Source organism: Sipha flava, unplaced genomic scaffold (genome assembly GCF_003268045.1).
Source record: "Sipha flava isolate LNK unplaced genomic scaffold, YSA_version1 43_pilon_pilon, whole genome shotgun sequence".
Classification (NCBI taxonomy): Eukaryota; Metazoa; Arthropoda; class Insecta; order Hemiptera; family Aphididae; genus Sipha; species Sipha flava.
The window spans coordinates 712,997-735,327 of NW_020273171.1; the positions used below are offsets into that span (position 1 = coordinate 712,997).

General features: G+C 27.3%; 3 protein-coding genes, 1 long non-coding RNA gene and 2 other non-coding genes across 7 annotated transcripts in view; 1 reads left to right on the plus strand and 5 right to left on the minus strand.

The window, feature by feature from the left end:
• Positions 1-1,644: 1,644 nt before the first annotated feature.
• LOC112689318 lies at positions 1,645-5,298 on the minus strand. The gene is made up of 4 exons (XR_003149117.1): positions 5,062-5,298; positions 4,834-4,994; positions 4,713-4,761; positions 1,645-2,834 (listed from the first exon to the last, which is right to left on the minus strand). It is a non-coding gene; the product is annotated as an uncharacterized LOC112689318 (long non-coding RNA).
• A 680-nt stretch (positions 5,299-5,978) lies between these two features.
• Positions 5,979-6,797, minus strand: LOC112689317 (UPF0585 protein CG18661). The gene is made up of 3 exons (XM_025562963.1): positions 6,717-6,797; positions 6,435-6,649; positions 5,979-6,332 (listed from the first exon to the last, which is right to left on the minus strand). Exons 2-3 carry the CDS (start codon positions 6,580-6,582, stop codon positions 6,058-6,060), a joined length of 423 nt encoding a protein of 140 aa, XP_025418748.1. The 5' UTR covers positions 6,583-6,649; positions 6,717-6,797; the 3' UTR covers positions 5,979-6,057.
• Positions 6,798-7,131: 334 nt separating this feature from the next.
• Positions 7,132-10,473, minus strand: LOC112689315 (host cell factor 1-like). Its single transcript, XM_025562961.1, has 2 exons — positions 10,319-10,473; positions 7,132-8,799 (listed from the first exon to the last, which is right to left on the minus strand). Exon 2 carries the CDS (start codon positions 8,769-8,771, stop codon positions 7,185-7,187), a length of 1,587 nt encoding a protein of 528 aa, XP_025418746.1. The 5' UTR covers positions 8,772-8,799; positions 10,319-10,473; the 3' UTR covers positions 7,132-7,184.
• A 178-nt stretch (positions 10,474-10,651) lies between these two features.
• The window catches only part of LOC112689341 (putative uncharacterized protein DDB_G0286901), an 81,423-nt gene continuing 69,743 nt past the window's right edge, over positions 10,652-22,331 (plus strand). For both annotated transcript variants that reach the window (XM_025563003.1, XM_025563004.1), the window contains exons 1-3: positions 10,652-10,932; positions 11,038-11,149; positions 19,210-19,291. In XM_025563003.1, the coding sequence (XP_025418788.1) occupies positions 10,891-10,932; positions 11,038-11,149; positions 19,210-19,291 (236 nt within the window). In that variant the 5' untranslated portion in view covers positions 10,652-10,890. The remainder of the gene's footprint in view (positions 10,933-11,037; positions 11,150-19,209; positions 19,292-22,331) is intronic.
• Trnaf-gaa lies at positions 14,550-14,622 on the minus strand. The gene has a single exon. It is a non-coding gene; the product is annotated as a tRNA-Phe (tRNA).
• Positions 17,900-17,972, minus strand: Trnaf-gaa. The gene has a single exon. It is a non-coding gene; the product is annotated as a tRNA-Phe (tRNA).

Here is a 22,331-nt window from a genome sequence, read left to right on the forward strand (position 1 = left end):
TATATCCCCAGGCCGCAAATTAAAAGGAGCAGCAATGTGTTTTATAATAGTTGCCTAACGATTGTTGAGAAAACTCCGTATATCGGCCAGTACTAGTATAGTAACGATACTAACCTGACTGGGCCAGGGGCACACGAAATCGTGGTTGTGCTTCAGTATCCTTGGAAAATGAAGCGAAGTCTTTATTTTTATGCTCGCACTGATCATGTCCGAATACAATATTATTCGGCACAAAAGGGCATTTATGTAATATTCAATATCGTTTTATTGCCGACCAGTGATTTATATTATTTATCACCTACGAGCGTTGGTATATTATTTACTCTACCAACGGCCATTTGTATTATTTATAAAGGATAAACCTTGTTGATATATCTTTCACCGCGCACAATATACGTATCGTATCATTTGATATCGTCCACCGTGGACAAAAAACCATTTATTATAATCATCGTAATCATTATACAATTCGTTTGATCACGGAATATTCACATATCATATGCACGTTTATAATTATTAAAAATTTAAACTACCGAAGCCTAAACACTCTTGTAATGTTAAAGGGTATTCCACTGATTTTCCTGAACGCGTTCCATTAATTATCTGTTTCAAATGCTGTTCCACCTACCGTCGTTCGGTACCGGTTTCGATGGATACTTGGATGAGCTACCTGAATTTGGTACACCATAACAATTTTCTATGTGCAAAGTGTGTTCAATGTGACCAAATAAGTTTTCAAACTGTGTTCGCATTATATCGGACCCACGCCCTACCGCTATGTGAACGTTACACAGTTGTATCAACTCCCAATATTTGAACTCTTGTTGCGCCATTGCCCCGCAAAATGTCGATTTTAGTATCAAAACCTTAAAAGCAAAAGACAATGGGCCAATTTTAGACACTTGGCGTGATGATCACGTTTTTCGATGTCAGAGTTTCGTAGATGATTATTCTACCGTCGGAACAACGTGCAGGTTAAATTACATGTGCTATACCTAGTGTACAAAATCCTATAGCATGGTAGTCGCATAGTTGTCACACTGATGGTTGAGAAATTACGAATAAGTGCCTGTTGACTTCTCATAGATATATTATGGACGCTTAACACCAGGTTGAACGAAGTTATAGTATGCGATATCAACATGTGATTACTAAGAGTAGTTAATAATGTTAGTACATAAAGATAACGGAACTTCTCATTTTCTGCGCATAGACTTCGCAATGATTATTGTCCAGAAAATAAAAAAAAAACGGTAATAAGGTTATTTCACACTCGCCGAGATTCGAACCGTTCACTTATTGTGCACATTGCAATAAGTCCCGGTCTCTTATGGCGAGCTTTGAGTACATTAATCCATTGTGTACTAATCTCTGTACTGGGTTTTCAACTGCATCATTCTCGATACATTAACTCTTACAGCGAATCAGAGTTGAGAAAACAACTCTACTTTCAAATTAAATAAATAAACGATTTTAATTCATCCAAACCATATACACGCCCGTTATTGATCATTATGTGCTTAAATTGTTGTAGACAACATGTTATCGATTTCAGTTACACAAGTCATTACAATTAATATATTTCACACTGACCTTCCTTTTAATTAATTTTTTTTTTTCAATACAATTAGTTAAAATCTCGTTTATTTATTTGGTATATTGCGAACAAGCGTCGAAAATAATTCTACACGGATGAACAGTTTAATCGATCGATTCGACACTATACGGATCCAAATTCATGGTGTTGTGTTTTGTACGGCCGGTAACCGGTGAGAAACCTTGAATCGTGATCATTGCTTCGCAGAGACATTTACGTTGGCGCTTGTCTTAGGACGGGCAGTCAAGACGATTAAAAATTACCATCTAGTTACGGCAACGTGTGAAAGTTGAACGAAAACAAATAGGCCGTTGTCAATAATCGACGTGCACCTTAAAAATTCGTTTGAATAACAATATTATGCATTAACTTACACTGTGCGTGCAGTGTGTGTATGCGCGGGTAGGTGTGTGTGCGTGCATAGGTAACAATGGCATGCGCCTCTCTGCCCACACACATTACACGTGATCGTCACATATGCACGCTGAATACTTGATAGCATACGGCGGACAAACTCGAGTTGGGTCCCAGAAACAAAAAATTCCAAATTAATAATGTACTATCCCACATTTACATAAATAATGCCCTAACGTTCGACAGTAAATTTTCGTGGATACTTCATCTAAAAAACTAAAGACAAACTGCAATAAAAAAATAAAACTCATCAAAACTCTTTCCCGTCATAAATGGGAAGCTGAAAAAACAATTTACTATTAATTTACAAAGCACTAATACTATTAAAAATAGATTATGGATCTATAATCTATAATTCAGCCAAATCAAACACCAAACAAATCCTCAACCTCATTCACAACCAAGCGATTCAATTAGGTGTAGGTGTTTTTCGTACCAGCCCTATAGATTGCATTCTATGCATTTTAGAAGAACCTCCACTTCAAATTAGAAAAAAACAAAAATATATTAAAATACGTCACAAATAAACTCAATCTCCCTCACCAAACAACATTTCAGCTACTCAAGTAAGAAATTTCAATGAACCAGCAACAATTATAGAAACATACATACGAATATACAAGGAATTAAACTGTAAATTCAAAATCGAAACATCAACTCCATTCTTAACCAATCAATTCTGGCTATACCGACCTAAATTTCATACTTAACTATCTCAGTTTAATATGTATAAATCGCGTGTGACTTCAAACGACTTCGACTGCTGCAGCGTCTCCTCGGCGGTAAATCAGAAGCACGGAGCGTTCACATTGGTTCCTCGAAACTAGAACAGATGTAGGTTAGTAGGGAGGTAGGTATGAGGGTTAGTGGACACTGCGGTATTCCAAGTGGTACATTTTTGAATATGTACATCCGCGCACAGACTAAACAAATAATCCATATTCGAAGTACGTAAATCATTATGTTTTTGTTTTATGCCACATCGAGTTTTGTATTTCCTGATAATTAATAACACAAGTAAGCAACAACCTACTCCGGGTTTCAACCATCAACGGGGGGTGAATAAAAATATTTGGAATAACAGCATTTTATGTGAATAATTAGGTTTGCGAATGAGTATAAAATATTTAAGATACTTTTCGAAAAATTCAAAGTTTTAAAATTAAGTAAAAAAATACCATGTGGTATGCAATCAAATGCATTCCTAGATTTCTTTTCACCTGGACAAATAGTCCCTAGAATATTGGATAACTATTAGTGGTGCAATTTCAGTATACACTCTACAGGTTTTGCCCGTTCTATATTGGACAACGACTGAATATTTGGGATGGATAATTAATGAATGATTCGATTCTCTGAATCGATTCAAATAAATGAATCGGTTGAGTTGATTCAGTGTTGAAGAATGAATCGATTCAATGATAAAGAATGAATCGGTTCGTTGGTAACAGCAATTATTTTATAGAACCGAAAGTCAAAGAAAATTCAACGATTCAGTCTATAGTTTATGATTCAATTCTACTTTATTTTACTGTAATTAGTGGTTATCAGTAACGAATATTCAATTTATATGAAAATCCTGTTACTGTTATATTACCTATGTTTATTTTACTCCCAAATTATTTCAGTGATTCTATATTTTTTTATAAGACTATTAAATTTAAGTATAATAAGGCATTTATTATTCTTTTATCATTTTATTAAATTAATAATTATAATCATCTAAATAAGTGTACATATATAGTAACAATAATTATATTTATATTGAGTCCAAAATAAAAATAAAACATGCAATCAAAACATATTTTCATCAAAAATATTAAAAATATATTTGAAAAAGTTCATTTTTTTTTTTTTTTTTTTTTATATAGGTCATAGACGGATATTTGGTTTTATTTTTTTTTTTTTTTTTTTTTTTTTTGGGGGGGGGGTATAGTAATTCAATTTAAAATAACCCGCAGGGGATTCACTCCCACACCCCCTTCCCATACACAAGTAAAACTTATTACCATTAAAAATATAGATATGTTTAAATTGTATTAAAAAAACACTAAATAACGTATATTTAAAAATAATTAATATTTTATTTTAATGACAAATAACTATTTGTATTAGCAAAGATACTCAAAATATCATCATTTTTTTATATTTTTCGATATATAGTATTGAAAGATTACTAAACCTATCTTAAACCAACAATGTCCTTAACCAAGTTTTTATTTTTTTCATTGCACTGAAACTTCTTTCGCAAGTAGCCAAACTATGCAATTGGTATTGTTAATGCTATTGTAAATAGTTTTTTATTATTTCTTATTTTACGATTTTCAAAAAAAAAGGAACAGATAATTATAAAAACAACGAATAAAATTTCTAACAGTTTCGATTTTGGGAGGGCTATTAAAATATTTGGGGGGGTCTAAGCTCCACTAAGCCCCTTCTGATATCCGCCTATGATATAGGTCCATTTCTTGTCATGTTGGAAGATATTCAAAACTTGTATCAACAATAAAATAACCACAATAAAAACGAGTGCATATCAAATAAAAAACTAGTCTGTATAGCGCATACCGAATAAGAAATTTGTCGGTAGAGTGCATACCGAAATGACACCCTATTAGCAGTAATTACCAATACATTACTTTAATAATAAAACTTAATATTATAGTGGTTGCATTTACGTTAAAGTTTCGAAGTTACTTACCAGTAAAATGCGAGAACTTCTCAATGATTATAATACATAATCTGAAATCCTGAAATTGAAGTGATTTTTAAAATGATAAATTTTGTAACATGTTATTTTTATACCAATTTTATACCCTAACCAATGCAAATTCTTGGGCCGCCACTAAATCATGTTAAAATGTAATATTTATTTCGTTCAATTACATTTTAAAGATAGGCCTTTTTAATGCTAAATATTCTAAGATGTTAACAAACACTTGTTCAAAAAATTAAATTACTTCTCGATACAAATACAGATTTCCTGAAATGAAAGTATAATATTTATATTACGCAATAATTTCTATACTAGGATCTCAATATTTTCTCACCATTTCCTACGTAATCTTGGATTCTTCTTAATATGATTGGCACATCAGGAAATAATCGCCTATAACACTTGTTTCAAATCGACTAGTCCAACATTATCAATGTATAGTCTTATACATTATCTTTAAGCACCATAGTCTATAATATCTAATAATTCGAAAATAAAATCTGTTGACCTTTGAGCAATTACTTATGCATACACGAATATGTAGTTGCAGTATAACAAAAAAAACGGCGTTATTAACTTAAAGATAACGAAGAAAACTTAAATAAAACGTAGAACAGTTTAAATTTTATACATGGGACAAAAATCTTTGAATAGAATAATTTTCTAAGTTCAAAGATTCAATATTGTTACTCTCAATTTACTAGTATATGATTGATATTTCAACAATAATATTTTATTATTTCAGAAACAAAAAAGGTAGGTAATGGAGATAAATAACAACTTTAAATTATAACAAATAAATATTGTTGGTGTAAAATTGTAGTTTTCAGTCTAATGTATGAAATTATTTCTATGTAACTAAAAAATAAATTAAAATAAAATTTCACAGATTATAAAAAAAAGTCCTGAGTAAAAATAAAATCTGTATTTTACAAATAAAATAAAACCTAGGTATCACCATATACAAAATACGTACAAAATACACACAAAATATTTAATATATTTAATATAAGTTTGTAAATTGGAAAATCACTTATAATTATTAATTCTGAATCAGGAAGTTAATATTTTGTATTAAAATTTAAGTTTCTAAAAATGGAGGTGAATATTTTTGATATTAACTGATAAGTTTAGTCAATATCATTTATCAGCTATCAATTTATAATAAAAAAAATAATACTAAATTCATAGTTTTTTATTTTTTATATTCTAAATTATAAAATTATGAATAGGTAAGTAATAATCACATAATATTAAAGAAATACATTTATTACATACATAAAGACAACCATGTATAAATCATGAAGTTAGGAGTTTCCCTGATTATAATTTATGTATGACTAAATTCAACTGATTTAGACCACACTAAAAAATGATTATTTGAAGGCATATCCACTTTTTTTGTTAATGTAAACCCATATTTGGATGCAATTGGTATAAGTTGTTTAGTAATATCTCTTAACCCCCAAGATGGATTGCGCAACTTCAGACTATTGTTAAAATCGATATTGCTTTGTGGAGTTATAATACCATTATCTGCATATGCACCATATGTAAAAAGTATACCTTTTGAATTTAGGACATAACAGCTTCCTTTAAATAATCCTAAAAATATATTATTATAATTATTATCATAATTAGTTCATAATACATCAAGATAATTAGTTACTGTTGTATAAAGTTACTTAATAGTTCACATCTTAATACCTTCAGTGCATTTCCACTCAGATACGTGAATCATGTTTATGTTTAACACATAATCATATTGATTTTTTACCACTTCACCATCGAGCCACTGATCAGGTTCAGTAGATGCATCTAAATATTTTGCTGGTAAAACATTTGATAAATTCATGCTTTTTGTAAATAAATCTATGTTTTTTAAAAGACTTCGATCAAATTCGGTGGGTTGAAATTTGAAACTGGGAAAATTTGATGCAAAATATGATACATGTTGACCAGTACCTGAAGATATTTCCAATATATTACCACTAGGTTGATCAATGAATGTTTTCAAAGATGATAAAATTGGTCCTTGATTACGTTCAGCTGACACATACCGTATCATCTATATAAAAATATAACATACTATAAAATAATATTAAAAAAATTAGTTATAACCTACTTTTGAACTTAAACTCATATTAAACAAAATAATTTTTGTAAAATAATTGAATACCTAGTATAATATCAGTTAATAATTTGAAAAAAAACCCAATAATATCATATAAATACATATATTTAACGTTTATGTATTATATTAATCCTTAACAATAGAATACATTTTAGACCAAATTGAGTAAATTATAATAAATATTATATAATTATATAATTAAATATACAATTATGTTTATTACAATAAATGATTCCCACAAATGTAAATTGTTTAATGACTATGATTAAGTCACTATATATTTAAATTTAAATTAAATAAATAATGTGAAACTATAAATGGTATTATAATAATTTAGGTCTTTTTGGAACTCCAGTTAAAAGATTAACACTCTTTTCTCTTTTCATTGAAGGATTCTTATTTGATCCAGGTACATTACTATCTTGTAACCATCTAACTTGTGTTGCTGGTCCATATCCTTTCTCATTTTTCGCTGCGATTCGGAATATAATTGCAGGTTTATTAGTCCTATCAATCAATGCAGCGCCAAGGGACTCATGACTAACCACTGCAGCATTGTGAGGTCCACAGTATACTCGTACAAAATTTAAATTTGTGGAAGTTGGTTTTGAACTTTGTGGTAGAGCTTCCTTGGGGTTTTTAATGGCCAAACAAACTGAATATTCTAAGATTTTTCCAGAACTAGTGGGTGGAGCTTCCCATGTTAAACTAGCACCATCGGGTGCTTTTGTTATTTTTATGGCAGATGGAGCACCTGGATAACCTGGTAAACAGGTTTTAAATGCAGATATTTCACTCCATTCTCCTCGACCACAAGCATTTATAGCAGCTATACGAAGTTTATATGCTGTGCCTGGTTGGATATCAATTTTTAATTTATTTGTATAATCTGGTAAAAAATCTAAGCTAGTGTTTTCATGTTCATCAGTAATGGAAGTTGAGTAAAATTGTTTTACCAAACAAGTAGTGCCTTTTATCACCCCTACATCACACCACGCAGGTCCTTCTTGTTTAATTGGTACTGCTTGTGATATAGGTTTAGACAATACATTATCCGTAGTCCCATTGGTAGCTCCAGGTGCTTGATTTAGTGCAGCAGTTGCTAATGTTGACAATGCATCAGCGATATCATTTTCTGATTTTTTAACTTCTTTTGATTCTAATTTAACATTCAAATTATTTTCAAGGTTTTCCATTTTAGTTTCACCAACATTTTTTATGTATTCTGATTTAATTTCAAGAAGGGAAGTTCCAACATTTTGTGATGGTTCATCAGTTAAAAACTCAGATAATTCTCTCATAACCAAGTCTTTTAATTCAGAATCTTTCATACTTAGAACAGATTGCTGATCTAAATCAACACCATCATCAAGTTTTACAATATCATTATTAGAGACAGATTCAGTAACAGGAATAACTTGCTGTTGACCACCTTCCATTAAACTTTCTTGACCAACTGGTACAATTTGATCTTGAGTAGGTTTAATTAAACTTTCTTGTGTTGGAACTGTAGATTCCATTAAATTATCTGCTGTTGACAATAATTGATCTGATGTTGGTGGAGGTTGTTCAACTAAAGTATCTGGCTGAACCGATTGTACAGGCTCACTAACTGCGATTGGAGTCTCTTCTACATGTGAAGGTTCATTGACTTTCTCAACTTCTTCAGTAGATTTTTCAGCAGCCAATTCTAATTTTTCAGGCTCTCCAACTTTCAGAGGTTCTTCATTGGGGACAGAGATGGCAACTGGTTCTTCAGATTTAACTGTTGAGACAGGTTTTTTATCTCCTTGGTTAACCAATACTTCAGGCTCTTTATTACCCTCTTCAGTATCTAATTCAACAGAATTATTCACCTCAGATTCAACTGTTGCTGTGATAGCAGAATTTTCAGTCATAACTTTATCCATGGTGACCAATAACGAATAAGTACGATATCTGAAAATTGGAAAAAAAAATGGAACCCATTTAATAGATATTAATTTTGTAAACATAATTGTTTTCTATATACTTAAAATTAAAAAATGTGAAATATATTCTTTTTTTTTTTAATGATCTGTTTACAGTTTAACATTGCACTAAATAAAATGAACAAATTACTAACACATGTTTCCTTACCAATTAAAATTAATGAAATATAAGATTATAGTTGTTTTAAAATATAATATGTAAAGTTTATTAATTTATAATTTTATATATTAATAATTAAAAATTAATAATAATAATTTTAGATCTAATTAAAATGTTTAATATCATGCATTTAATAATTTGACATAGGTACTTAACATACGTTTTATATAAATAATGATGTAATGAAGTTTAAGTTATATGAACCTTAAGATTAATAGATAATTGATTTACATTTACTATATTATTAATGAAGTAAATTTAAATATTATAATTATCAAATAAAAATCATGATTTTTTAAGTATAAATTAACTACCCTTAATGTAAATTTGAATTTCATAATAAAACAAGTACATACAATTTAAGTAAAGTGTAATAAACACAAACAGGTAATACTTCTATATAACTTAGAACTAATAATTATTAATTCATTTTTTCTTGACATAAAATACATTGAAAAAAAATGTCTCACAACATTTTAATCAATATTTAATAAAAAACATTTGAAATCAATTTTTATATAAATATTACCATACTAAACATATTTCATATAGTAACACTTCAATATTAAATTGTTCATAAGTCAGAACACTGACAATACAAATGTTAACTCTTAAATACATATCACAATAAATACTTCATTAAAATTTAATAAATTTAATAATTCCCAATAATACTGAGTAATTTTTAGTTATATTCAATAACATAAGTTCTGAAAATAATTTAATATTATACAAATAATAATACTATAAGAGAGCATATCTCAACCAGGAGTACGCAATAAGATACAAGAGGGTATTTAGGAGAAAAAAAAAGATAATGGTGTAAAAAGTAAAATGTATGTATTTAAATTATTTATGAAATATTTAATGACAAGCTGTGTTTCATAATCGTACACATTCAAAAAAAATAAGTATCATAATAGATTTTGTGCAAGTCAGATTTACGAGTTTATTTATCATCTATGGAACCAGATTTCAAAAATGAAGTGTTAACAAATAACCCTAAGGATCATATAAAGATTAAATTGTAAAATGTATATTATTTTCTTATATACATTGCATGGCGCATACTGATTAAAATAAATAAATACTTAATAATTATTGATTTTATTTTCCATAAAAACTATATTTATAATTTCTTATCAGTCCTATTTGAGAATAGACAAACTTAGTTGGAGTACGAAAACAATCGCGAAAGGTCAAGGGGTAGGTACGTGAACGAAAAAAGGATAAGAAACGCTGTTGTAAGATGTTAGTATTAAGTGCAGTGCAAATGTTATAAACATAATCAAGTAAACGAAAACAAAATAATTGTTTGTAATGTTACCTTTGTAAACGGGTGCGAATATAATTAATTATTTACTAAATATCAAGCAAACAAAAACGAACAATTGATGTATTACAACAAAAACCGTACTAAAACGTTCGAAAGATACAACTAAACTCTTCGAAAATATACTGTATGGAAGCTGGACTATGATAAATGTGGTAGGTGTAAACATTAAACAAACCTTATCGTCCAATATATAATATTTCATCCTCCATGAAAAATAAAAATTAATTTTTCACGGAAAAATAACGAAAACACTACACAGTGTTATTAAATAATTTACTCACGATTAAAAAACTGATTTAGATTAATTTTAATCATAACCAGTTATATTCCCGACCAAAAAAACGATTATTTACCATTTGCTAATATTGTTTTATTCTTTTTATTGCAAGCATGTTTGGTATCACGGTTATTGACAATAGATAAGCACTATTTCTTGTAACGTTTAAAAAGTTAAAATTCAGAACCCTAACAGTATGCTGCAAACTTCTGGTAGGAAGTGCCATACGATTAAAATTTGACAATTATAAATAATTAACTAAATTATTACATTTTACCCATTGATTATGTCGTTTTCTTTGAACAACGAACAACTGGATACCATTAAGGTACAAATAATTTGTTATACGTAATAGATAATAGTGTATTTCGAATATTTCAAATCATTAGATCACTGTTATGATATTAAAGTCAATGATTCATTATTGTTTCAGAAACTCCAAGAAGATATGAAATACATAGATTCTAAACAAAAAATCATCCCTTCTAAATTACCCCCTATTAAACAAACAATGGTTGGCAGTGAATACGTTAGAACATCTAAAGGTAATATTCTACAGAATTATTACGACTAAATGCACTTCATGTTAATATAGTGTAAGATTACATATAATTATAAAACAATAAATTAAGTTTTTTGCATGCTTTGTAAGAATGTAAAAAAAAAATGTTGCACAAACTTCGTTTTAAAATTATCGATAAAAAACTTCAAAAATGACTGTTTTCCCGTAACATGTATTTTTTTTACAAAAAATACGCAGAATTTAATATTTTCAATTTTTTTTTTAAATGAGTGGTTTGTATTAAATGCTTAATACATTGGTAAAATATAGGTCTATAATAAAATCAAAACTAGTGATTCTGCATAACAAGTCAAGGGATATTTTCAATTTACAGAGCGAAGCGAGGAGTGCTGATACACACGTAATCACTGCCCAAGCAAAAAATTTTTAGTAGGATAGATAAGTTTTGATTTTACCAATTTATTGAGCGTATAAAACCATACATTTTGTAAAAAAAAATATTTAATTCTGCGTATTTTTCTAAAAAAATAATACGTGTTATGGAAAAATAGTACTTTTTGAAGTTTTTCACTTATAACTTCAAATCGAAATTTGCCCGACTTCTTTTTATATTCTTACAAGCCATTCAAAAATACACATTTTACATAAAAAAACAAAAAAAATCAATGGATAGCTATACTAGAATTGTTCCAAGTTTTTATTGAATCAATCATAATAAATATAAATAAATATTGGTAAAAAATGTGTTCATTTTTTGTAAATAAAAAAAAAATCATTTCAATACACCATAATAATTTAATACTTAAATTTTTTTCGTAAAAATATTTTATATTTACTTCATAATTATTATGTGTAAATGAGATTTTCAACAAATCGAATAGTTAATTAAATTTTATAATTACATTATGACTACTTATTTATAGAAAATATGTTTTCAATATCTGTTACAATTTTTAATAAATACATCTAAATTAGAAAACAGATTGTTTATTTTTTATTTTTTATATACTATCATTTATTGATTTATTTACATTGAGCCAGAAATCTGGCTTAATATTAGATATTTCTGGCAAGATAATAACTGTACTCCTATCCTTTTAAAATATCAAACGTAGAATCTCTTCCTCTACACTAATAATTATTCTATTTTCCGACCTTGTATTATATTCAACCAATATTATAACTATATATATATATATATACTTATTGATATTCATTTATTATTTAATGATGAATTATGGCCATACAACGATAACGATTGAATATTGAATCTTATAAATTATACTTAATATATATATTGGTTTTTAAAATGGTATTCATATTTTTTAGTTACATAAATAAATTTTAAAAATAACTATCACATTTATTATTGGAGACTAAAATTTAATATACTATAAAATCTTAAAATATGATGCATTTGTAGATAAATAAGGCATATTAATTTTAATTGTTATCTTTAAAATAAATACAAATGTTTTTTATTACTAGATTCACTTATTTTTATCATTCACATTTTTTTACTTTTATGAAGAGGCATGTATTCAATAACAATACATAAAATGTCAGTACCTACCTATATTATATTACATTTATAAAGTTTGTAATAATCCAAAATAAGTTACTTCTAAATATTATAATTCTTACTGTTGTGTTATAAATACATTTTCTGATTGCTAAGAAACCTCTAGTTTGTATTCAACCTAATATTATAAATTCTTTGTAAATAGTATAACAAATATTTCATTAATTTAGATTATATTTAATTCCAAAAAGTTTTAAAAATAAAATAGCCACTTATGTACAAGAAAAAATATTACATTACATTTTTAACATATTAAAAACTTATATATTAATTCATTGTAAAATAATACAAAAATCATATCTTATTTAAATTATTTGCATAATAAAAATTAAAACATATAATTCAATTTGTAAATAGATTGATATTCATAACCATACAAACTGTACAAAGTTCTATAACTTAGTTATTCTTACAAACGTTATTCATATAATTTACCTATTTATGTTGAACGATTACAAAAAATTAATTTTTTTGTAATTTAAAATAAATATATTTTCTTGTTTATTTTTTACTTGTAATTTAAACAAATTATCAAATTAACATTTTTTATAAGATGCTGAAGTTAAATAATAATCTTAAACTACCTTTGTATATTATATTTTTTCATTAGATAAATCCAATTTTATTTAAAAAAATTTTAAATTCGAAACTTAAATAAATTTTATTCTAATAGCACTTTCTGAAAACTTTTTTTTGTTGGTTTTTAAAAATTGTTATGAATTTATCGATTTTGTGGTTACTTTTTAAAAAACATTTTACTTTATAAATAAAAATATTCAAAATCGTTTTTTGAATTACAATGATAAAATATTATCATTATTAGTTTATTGTTTTCTAATTCAAAGACTTATATCAACTTAATCCATATTTTATTGTCGTAAGTAAAAAAAAAAATCTGAAATGGTTGAGGAAACTAATAATAATAATAACACGGGTACACTTTGAAGCAGCTAAATGAAGATTTTCTTGAAATCTTCAAAACCTAGGCTTTATCTAATTATATTTATAGCATTGTGTTATACATATCTAAAAATAAATACCTACTTATAAGAGATTTCTTAAAATTGCGCATATGAAATAATGTGTCATCAGTTTTGATTTTTTCGCGCATTTTTAACGCTCTAGTTGCCAGAATCAAAAAATGCAGTGTGAAGTATGGATTTATATGAGAATCCTGATTCTGCGAGATAAACGATGGTAACATTTATTTACGGTTAATAAACATATCTGATTAATTTATTCAGTTTTTACATTTTAAAATAATCATAATGACCTAAATACAATTTATTTAAATTACTGTAAACCCAATTCCAGCGTTTGAGTTGGTCTCATTTAAAATTAAATTATAATTTGAAGTTTAATTTTATAATTATTATTCTTAAAAGTAAACCAATAAAAAAAATTATACACTCCACTTTAGTAATTTTTTTTTTTTATTAAACTAAAGCCATAATTTGCAGCCGACCAATATATATTGGTCTGACTGACAGTAAAGTCATGTACCGTAAACATAGTGACGTTATAGTAGAATTTGAAAAAACGATTTAATGTTATACAGCATACAAATGATTAATTTATTTTTTAAATAAATTTCTTTAAAAGAATACAAGAGTATATATTAGTATTAAATTATATAATATAATATTAGTAATAAGTTCATATTACAGTTCACAATTATCATAAAATATTTTATAAATCTTCATTGTAAAAATTATGTTTGTAAATTTAATTTGAACTTTAATGTCCATGAATTTCAATCATAAATTGTGAATAAAATAATAATGTTCACTTTGTAAGATACGGAACTTACTTTTTTAAATAAATTAATCAAAAAACATTTTGCCGAAACCAGGGATCGAACCAGGGACCTTTAGATCTTCAGTCTAACGCTCTCCCAACTGAGCTATTTCGGCAGATAATAATTATATGATATTCTAATGTATAAAAAAAAAATATTCATTCATAGGTATATTTATTGTGTTTGTGTTTTTGTAATATACATGTTAACTAAAATAATATGAAAATATAGCTCATTATATTACCTACAATAGTTAATATTATTTATTAAATTTTGTAAATTATTAAAAATTATCAGAGTTAACACTTGAAACTAAATTATTAAAAAAAAATGGTATTCACGATTTAAATTAAATCTTATATAGATTACTATAAATTTAACCATAAAAATGTATAAGGGTACTCAGTACAGGTTGTTGATTTTGTTCCTATGTTTTCACTAACGCAGTCGATAAAAATTAAAAGTAGACAAATTTTATAATTTAATATGATCGTTTACAAATATTTACTAATGAAGCAATTTTTTTTTTCATGAAAAAATAATTACTTAAAACTCTATGTGCCGTCCTTCCTTTTTCAAATATTACAAAATGTAAATCATTTTTTTAATTTTTTTTTTCTTGTATTTTAAAAATGTATTACGTATTGTGTAACCATTGATTATAAAATAGTATTTATAATCAATGGTGTAACGTACCTATAATTATTTTAAGCATTATATCGTAAATTGAATACTTGAAAAAGTGGTAATAAAGTATTCAAAAATTAAAAATTACCAATAAAATCTTGTGAGACGACGTGGTGTAAATTATTTCTTAATCATTTAGCGTTGCTTCGCACCGCAGCTCTACTCATTTCGCAAGTCATTTTGCATGTTCTACAAGCTCGAGTCATATTGAATATAAAAATTAAAATCAAATTCAAATTCAAATCGATACATCCCTCAATTCTCTGTGTAAAACCACGTCGATAGGCAATAGGTTTTTTTTGTTTAACGTAATTTTAAGGCATTATGAGTGACAGTGTCGTAACTAAACTACTCGAGTTCCGTGTGCTATTCAAAACCTTGAGACCCCTAATCATTATAAGTTTTTGAGCATTTCACATTTTGAGGCCCTATAATATAAAGTTCGAGGCCCGTAGCCTGTGTGAAATACACCCTCTGCACACTAGAGATCTGTACGTCACCGGGCTTGAACCGGGTTAATTATGTGTGGGATCGTAGTATTTTTCTTTGGACTCGGCCGGTCAAAAATATAACTACCTAAATATAATATAAGAGTGTACAATACTAATGCCAATTATTGACGTTTGATAAAGAAATGTTCCCAAATTGATGGAGTAGGCTTGTCACAAATCGTAATAAAAATATGTATATATTATTTGTCTGTATGATATTTATAATAATAGATCACTGATAAAAGCAAATAATAAATATTACGAACGGGGCTAGGTGGGTTGGACTGCAAAAAAAAATATTACGGACCGGGCTTAGTTGGGTGCATTTTGTAGGTTAAGTTTTGGGCCGAAAAAAATGGCCCGTGTAAATTTTTACTGCACACTTGGTTTTCACGGTATTAATGTGTAATAGTATAAAACTTTAAACTTTACATTTTTGAAAATTCAAGAAAATTATATATTAACCAAGCTTTATTGGTTTTATAATAATATCGTTAAATAGTTCGGTACTGGTCTAGTTGACGCCCGCCATTTACATTTTGTATTTTCGATAACCAATAATTTATATAAAAATGTACGTTATACATTTATTAAAAATTATACATTATGATAATAATAAATAAAAATAAAAAATAATTATTAAACATTATGCAGGTGGCCAAAACTCTGATATGTCCTTCAACATTTCCTTAAATGGATCCTGACCGTTTAATTTACTCCGCCACATAAATTCTAACAAATAAGAATCTAGGAAGTTTCTCTTAGTCCCTCTACGTTTCTTGTTGCCCCATTTAGCACTTCCCCACATCCTCTCAACATTCTGTGTATGAGCTCCACTTTAGGATCCACAAAGTTATATTTGTGGTTTACTGTTGAATGTATATAATGGCCGATTTGTTGTATATTATTATAGGCTCGCCAGGAATCAGATATAATGGTCGATCCAACTCGTATACGTTCGCAAATTATTGGCATTAATGTATTTTCCGACCGATCGGGTACACATGCGACGAAACACTCATTGGTCTCACGACATATGCCACCAAACACCCATTGCTGTGGCAGTATTCGACCTGCATTATTTTTGCGTCTAACAAATAAACTTTCGTCGATCTCGACAATACTACTAACACCTCCTATTTTGGAATCACCTTGAGAAATTTTCCATACACAAAATTCCCTCATAAAATTATTCCTATCTACTACAGTAGATTTGCTCGTTCCAAATTCATGTTTGCAAAAGTCCACTGATGTCAGTTCATGTGCCCAACCATAAATGAAGTGAACAATAGTTGGCAACTTTACCTTGGCACTTTGTATCCAATTATTGGTTTTGAGACCTTTTTCTGCTCGACATGATCTTAAATGACATCGCCACCGACCCCTTTGTGTATCCCAAACCATCTCGTGTCCACTGTCACAAGTCCTAGTCTTATGGATAATATTTTGGTTTTTTAAAAAAATTATTGCCGATGAAACATAATGCGCGTCACTATAAATTTGTCGGAAATTAATTTTATTTTTGTTCAGATGACGACAACTGAATAACTTAGGTAGGGACTTCATAATATTATATACGGCACCTGCTGTTATACCTATCTTATATAATTAATTTCACTACACGGATTTTACCAAATAAAATTCTTAAAATATCTATTTTAATATATTATTAATTTTTATCTATTTTACACAAATAACTACCGTATATAATTTCGTACCTTTTTTATCTGCACTCTGCAGTATATCAGTATATTATACATTTTATAACATCAAAAATACGAGAGATAGGTTGTAAGTGGCGGGCGTCAACTTAACTTGAGTGGCGGGGGAATTGCCTTCCTGGCGGGGGTCAACTAGACCACTACCAATAGTTCATATTAGTTTTTTAACGTAATTATTGAAAAAACATAAATTTAAAAATACAATAATTCTCAAACTAATGGTTTCCTCGAAAAAAATTCAAAGTTTTAAAATTAGCGTTAAAAAACACATTTTTTGTAAATAAAAAAAAAATTGGAATTTATAAACATTTTAGCCCTTTTTCGTGGTTCAACATAAACGTTTAAAATAATTTATTCATTAAAATATTTCATTTTACTATTTTTAAAAAATTGCATTTTATAATAAAAAAAAATGTTATTCTAAAAATAAATAACTTAAAATACCAAATATTATGTCTATTGAAATTTAAAAATTATTTTGATAAAAAAGATTTGCCGAAACTAGGGATCGAACCAAGGACCTTTAAATCTTCAGTCAAACGCTCTCCCAACTGAGCTATTTCGGCTGTGGGCGTGGCTGACCATTTTACAAAATGTAACATAACATATAGATGGCGTTGCTATATTCTTTTTATTCAATAATAATTTTACTTTTATCTGGATATTATATATTTATGTGAATAGTAATGGAAATAATAAGAAATATACCAAAAGTCATAGTACCAAATTATACAATGTATTACCAATAAAATAAAAAATAATATTTTGACTTGTGTACAAATTATTACATTTATTAATAAGCTCAATTTATTAAATTGTATTTTCATTTAAAATCACTGTAATATCCAAGTAAATGTATTTTAGATAATTCTACTAATCTTTATAAAGACTTCTTGTGATTTAAATAAATATCGTTATATTAAAAAAAATAAATAAATAAAACACAATTCGTTTTTAAAAGTACTAAAAATAAGTTATTTTAAGAGTATGTTTTTTTTTTTTTTTTGTAATGCTAATTCAAACAATATAATATATGTACTTTTTTAATGTAATTTGATTATTTTTTAAAAATGTGATTGGTAAATTAATTAATAGTTTTTGATATTTTTAATAAGATAACGATTTTATTGGATATAGTTAAAATACAAAAGAAATATTTGTATATTAAAATTTTAAATTTTGTCCATAAATATAACTTCAATAAATAAGCATGATTTTGTGATGGCCAATTAAATAATTATCATCATCATAAAAACCATATTAATTGTTATTCACTATACTGTTTTCTTAAAATGCTAGAAAAGATTTATTTATTTTTTTTATATTATTATCAATTTTATAATTTTTAACTAATTTAATAAAATAATATGAGTTAGATTTAATGTAAAGGTCTTAGAATTTTTTTTTTTTTTATTTAAATATTGTTGGTATTTTGTTATGTTAAGTTATTAGATGTACATTACATTAATTTTGTTTAAAATATAAGCTTTCCTTAAAAATTAGATAACATTTTAACAGATAAATTTACTTAAAAATTATTATTCTAACTATGTGTAATTTGTTATTGATAGACAGAAATTTATATTAAATTGTAAAAGCACTTTAACATATTATAGTTATATCCTTACTGACAATCCAAAAACAATTTTCTAACTAATACATAATACATTTATCATTTGTTAAAAATTTGAAATTTAAAAATATAAATGAAGTATTTCAATATTTTTTGGTGTTACAATTTCTAATTTTCTTAATATATACAATTATAAGATTAGAACTCACTCTAAAAATTTATATTTTTAGGGAATTTACATTCTTCAAATTTTGTGGAACTGGAAAAAAAAATCACGGACCTATGTCGCTCAATAACCAAAACTGGAAAAAGGTAAGAGTTATGCTTATATTAAAAGTTCTAAACATATATATTTCTCTTACAATTGTTACAATTGATACAATGTTCAAACAATTGAGTTCATAAGTTGTGGATATAATTCCCCATATAATGTTTTATGATAACTAGATAGGTAATGCTTTATAATAAGAATGCTTTTTATGTTTATATGTAAACGATGTCCACCTATTTTTATTTTCCAAAATGAGTACCACATATTTATGTACATACACATGAATTATTATTTTATATTGTGATCGTAATAAATTGGTATTATTTATCATCATGAGTTAGGTATTTGCAATATGTTTACATATTTCATAGTTACCTTGTATTAGATATAATACTTTTAAATTATTTTTAAATTAGTTCATTTAAGCACTCGAGTGTGTGAATAATGATTGATTTAAAAAATATAAAAAGCTAATTATTCTAAGTTATTTTCTATAAAATAAAAAAAAATTTTCTTAATTAAAATAAATGTGATTATTTATATATATATTATTTACGTATATTGGCAATTTATTTCCATAATTATAATTTTTATTTAAATAGTTCTATATTTCTATAATAAAAATAAATGATGTCAGAAATTGGTTTTATTTTAAGTTGAAATATTATTGTTTGCGCATATCATACGTGAAAATAAAAAAGTGTAAACGGCTATAATGTTTTTTTCCGCGTGTATGAAGAAACCGGTGTTTTCTGACTAACCACGAACAACTGAAAACTGCAGATGTCTTTGGACTTATTGTTCATGGTTTTTTATAGTTGTGTTCACATTTTGAATCAGCTGCCTCGGATAAGTATGATGCAAGATAAAGGAGGGCTCGTGCCAGGGAACTTATGAGAAGGGTCCAATCATGAATTCTTTATTACAAGAGACCACGAAGGAAGGGTCTTTTATATCCAAAGGCTTTCTTTGCCAGTTCTCTTATTCCAACTTATTCTATACCTATCTAAAATATACATTATAAACCTTTTGTTAGTTTACAAAATAGGGTTATTAGAAACCAAACTCACAAAATAGACGAATTTTATTGTTAGTTAAATTATTATATTATAATATATTATACATATATGAAGAATGATACACATTTAATAATATTAAGTATATTTATATATTTACTAGCTGAATTACCCGTCGTTGCCGGATTTAAGTATATAAATGTATGTAACCTGCCAAGATTAAATTTCGTTAAATCTATTGAAATTTAAATTAATTAAGATTTTTGAAATAATATTTTATACATATTAATTTAGTTTTTAAGATAATGATTATTATCATAACCTATTCGATAAGTTATAGCTTACAACTACCTGAACCTCTCTACAGTTTGGTATTCTGTTGAATACATATAGCATCTCACTTCTCCGAATATTTTACCTTTTGTCAATAAGTTCATGGTCTTTTTGACTTTTAACCGAAACACTCTTGCAATTATATCATGTCGATCATATGATCTTTGACCGGGAAGTAAGAGCTCTTTTATCTCGTCCCAGCAAGGATTACATGTAAAAGTAATAAAAAGGTCAGGACGACCGATTATGCGTATACCTTTAAGACAATTCGTCTATCATGGGTATACGCTAACTAATCATTCGTACATAATGGGTATATGCAAGCTTCTAATTGTTCATCACCATAAGGCATACATTATACAACAACAGTATAGAATTTATTATTATTATTATATACTATAGCCACTATCCAAAAATAGCCTCGTGCCCCCCCATAAACTTCGATTAAATTTTCCCCGACTTCGGGTATTTGCGAAGATGGTCGGAAACTGCCGAGCGTCTACATACATCAGAATTTAATACCGGTGGACGCACACGATATTGTATTGTTGAGCGGATATTATAATTGTTAAAAATAGATCAACAGTCAAAAAGTTCTGTTTATAAACTAATTACAATATTAACTGATTTGTCTACGATGTTTTGGATAGATTTTGATAATTAATTATTATACTGTTTTCAGTTTGTCACTTAGTATTTATTCGTCGCATGTTTGTGCAAATTATTTTGAATTAATACTAAAATGTTATTACACATAACAAAACATTAGGTTACATGAAAATAAATATTAACATAAATATTATGTATCATATTTGATATATACCTATGATTTAATTAAAGATAAGTTATTAATGTAGACTTCCATTGCGTGGATCCAAGGGGACTAAGGAGGCGTGCGTCCACTTCAAATCCCCAAAAATACTTTTGTTGAATTTTTGTACACACCCAACCTCTTAGGAAAAAAGTCTGGTGGGGGTATATCTCATGTCCCCATCATATTATGTAATTTTGAGTTTAGGTAGGTAGAACATTTTTTTTTAAGGGGTTAGCCTCCCCTCCCACCAATAAAAGCTTATGTGCTGAGCGTATACCCTAGAAAAAAATTACGAATATACCACTGCTAGTAGATACTCAATTTATAATAATATAATATCATATTTTAGCACTCGATCGACGTTGATTTAATATCAAACGGATTATCGCATTTGCCGCACACTTTGGACAGTTGTATTAATTTATATATATTTGTTTTTATTTCTCGACGGATTATCTCATCGGACGTATTTAACGGACGCCACGTAGGACACGCCGTATGCTATCTTTAGATAACTGACCTAAAATAACCAACATACAATTACATCACACTATTATAGAGGTTCCGTTTATTTAATATTTTTGTTCCGGTGCGCAGCTATTTCCGACATATTTGAACATATTAACATAAATATATGATTATATGATTATATGATTTGAACATATTAACATAAAAATAGAATTTTTACTTTCTTTAGTATTTTTCTAATAGTTTCTAATTCACTATGTAATATAAGCTCATAAACCGACAATCCCAAGGTTTTCGAAAAATAAATGTACCGCATAATGTAGGCACGTACTTACAAGTAACTATTCACCAATCACGATTTATCCACATGTTTATTATGTAAATTCACTAGGAAAATTGATTTTTATGATATATATTAGAAAAAAAAAGCTATTTGGCAATATTGACATT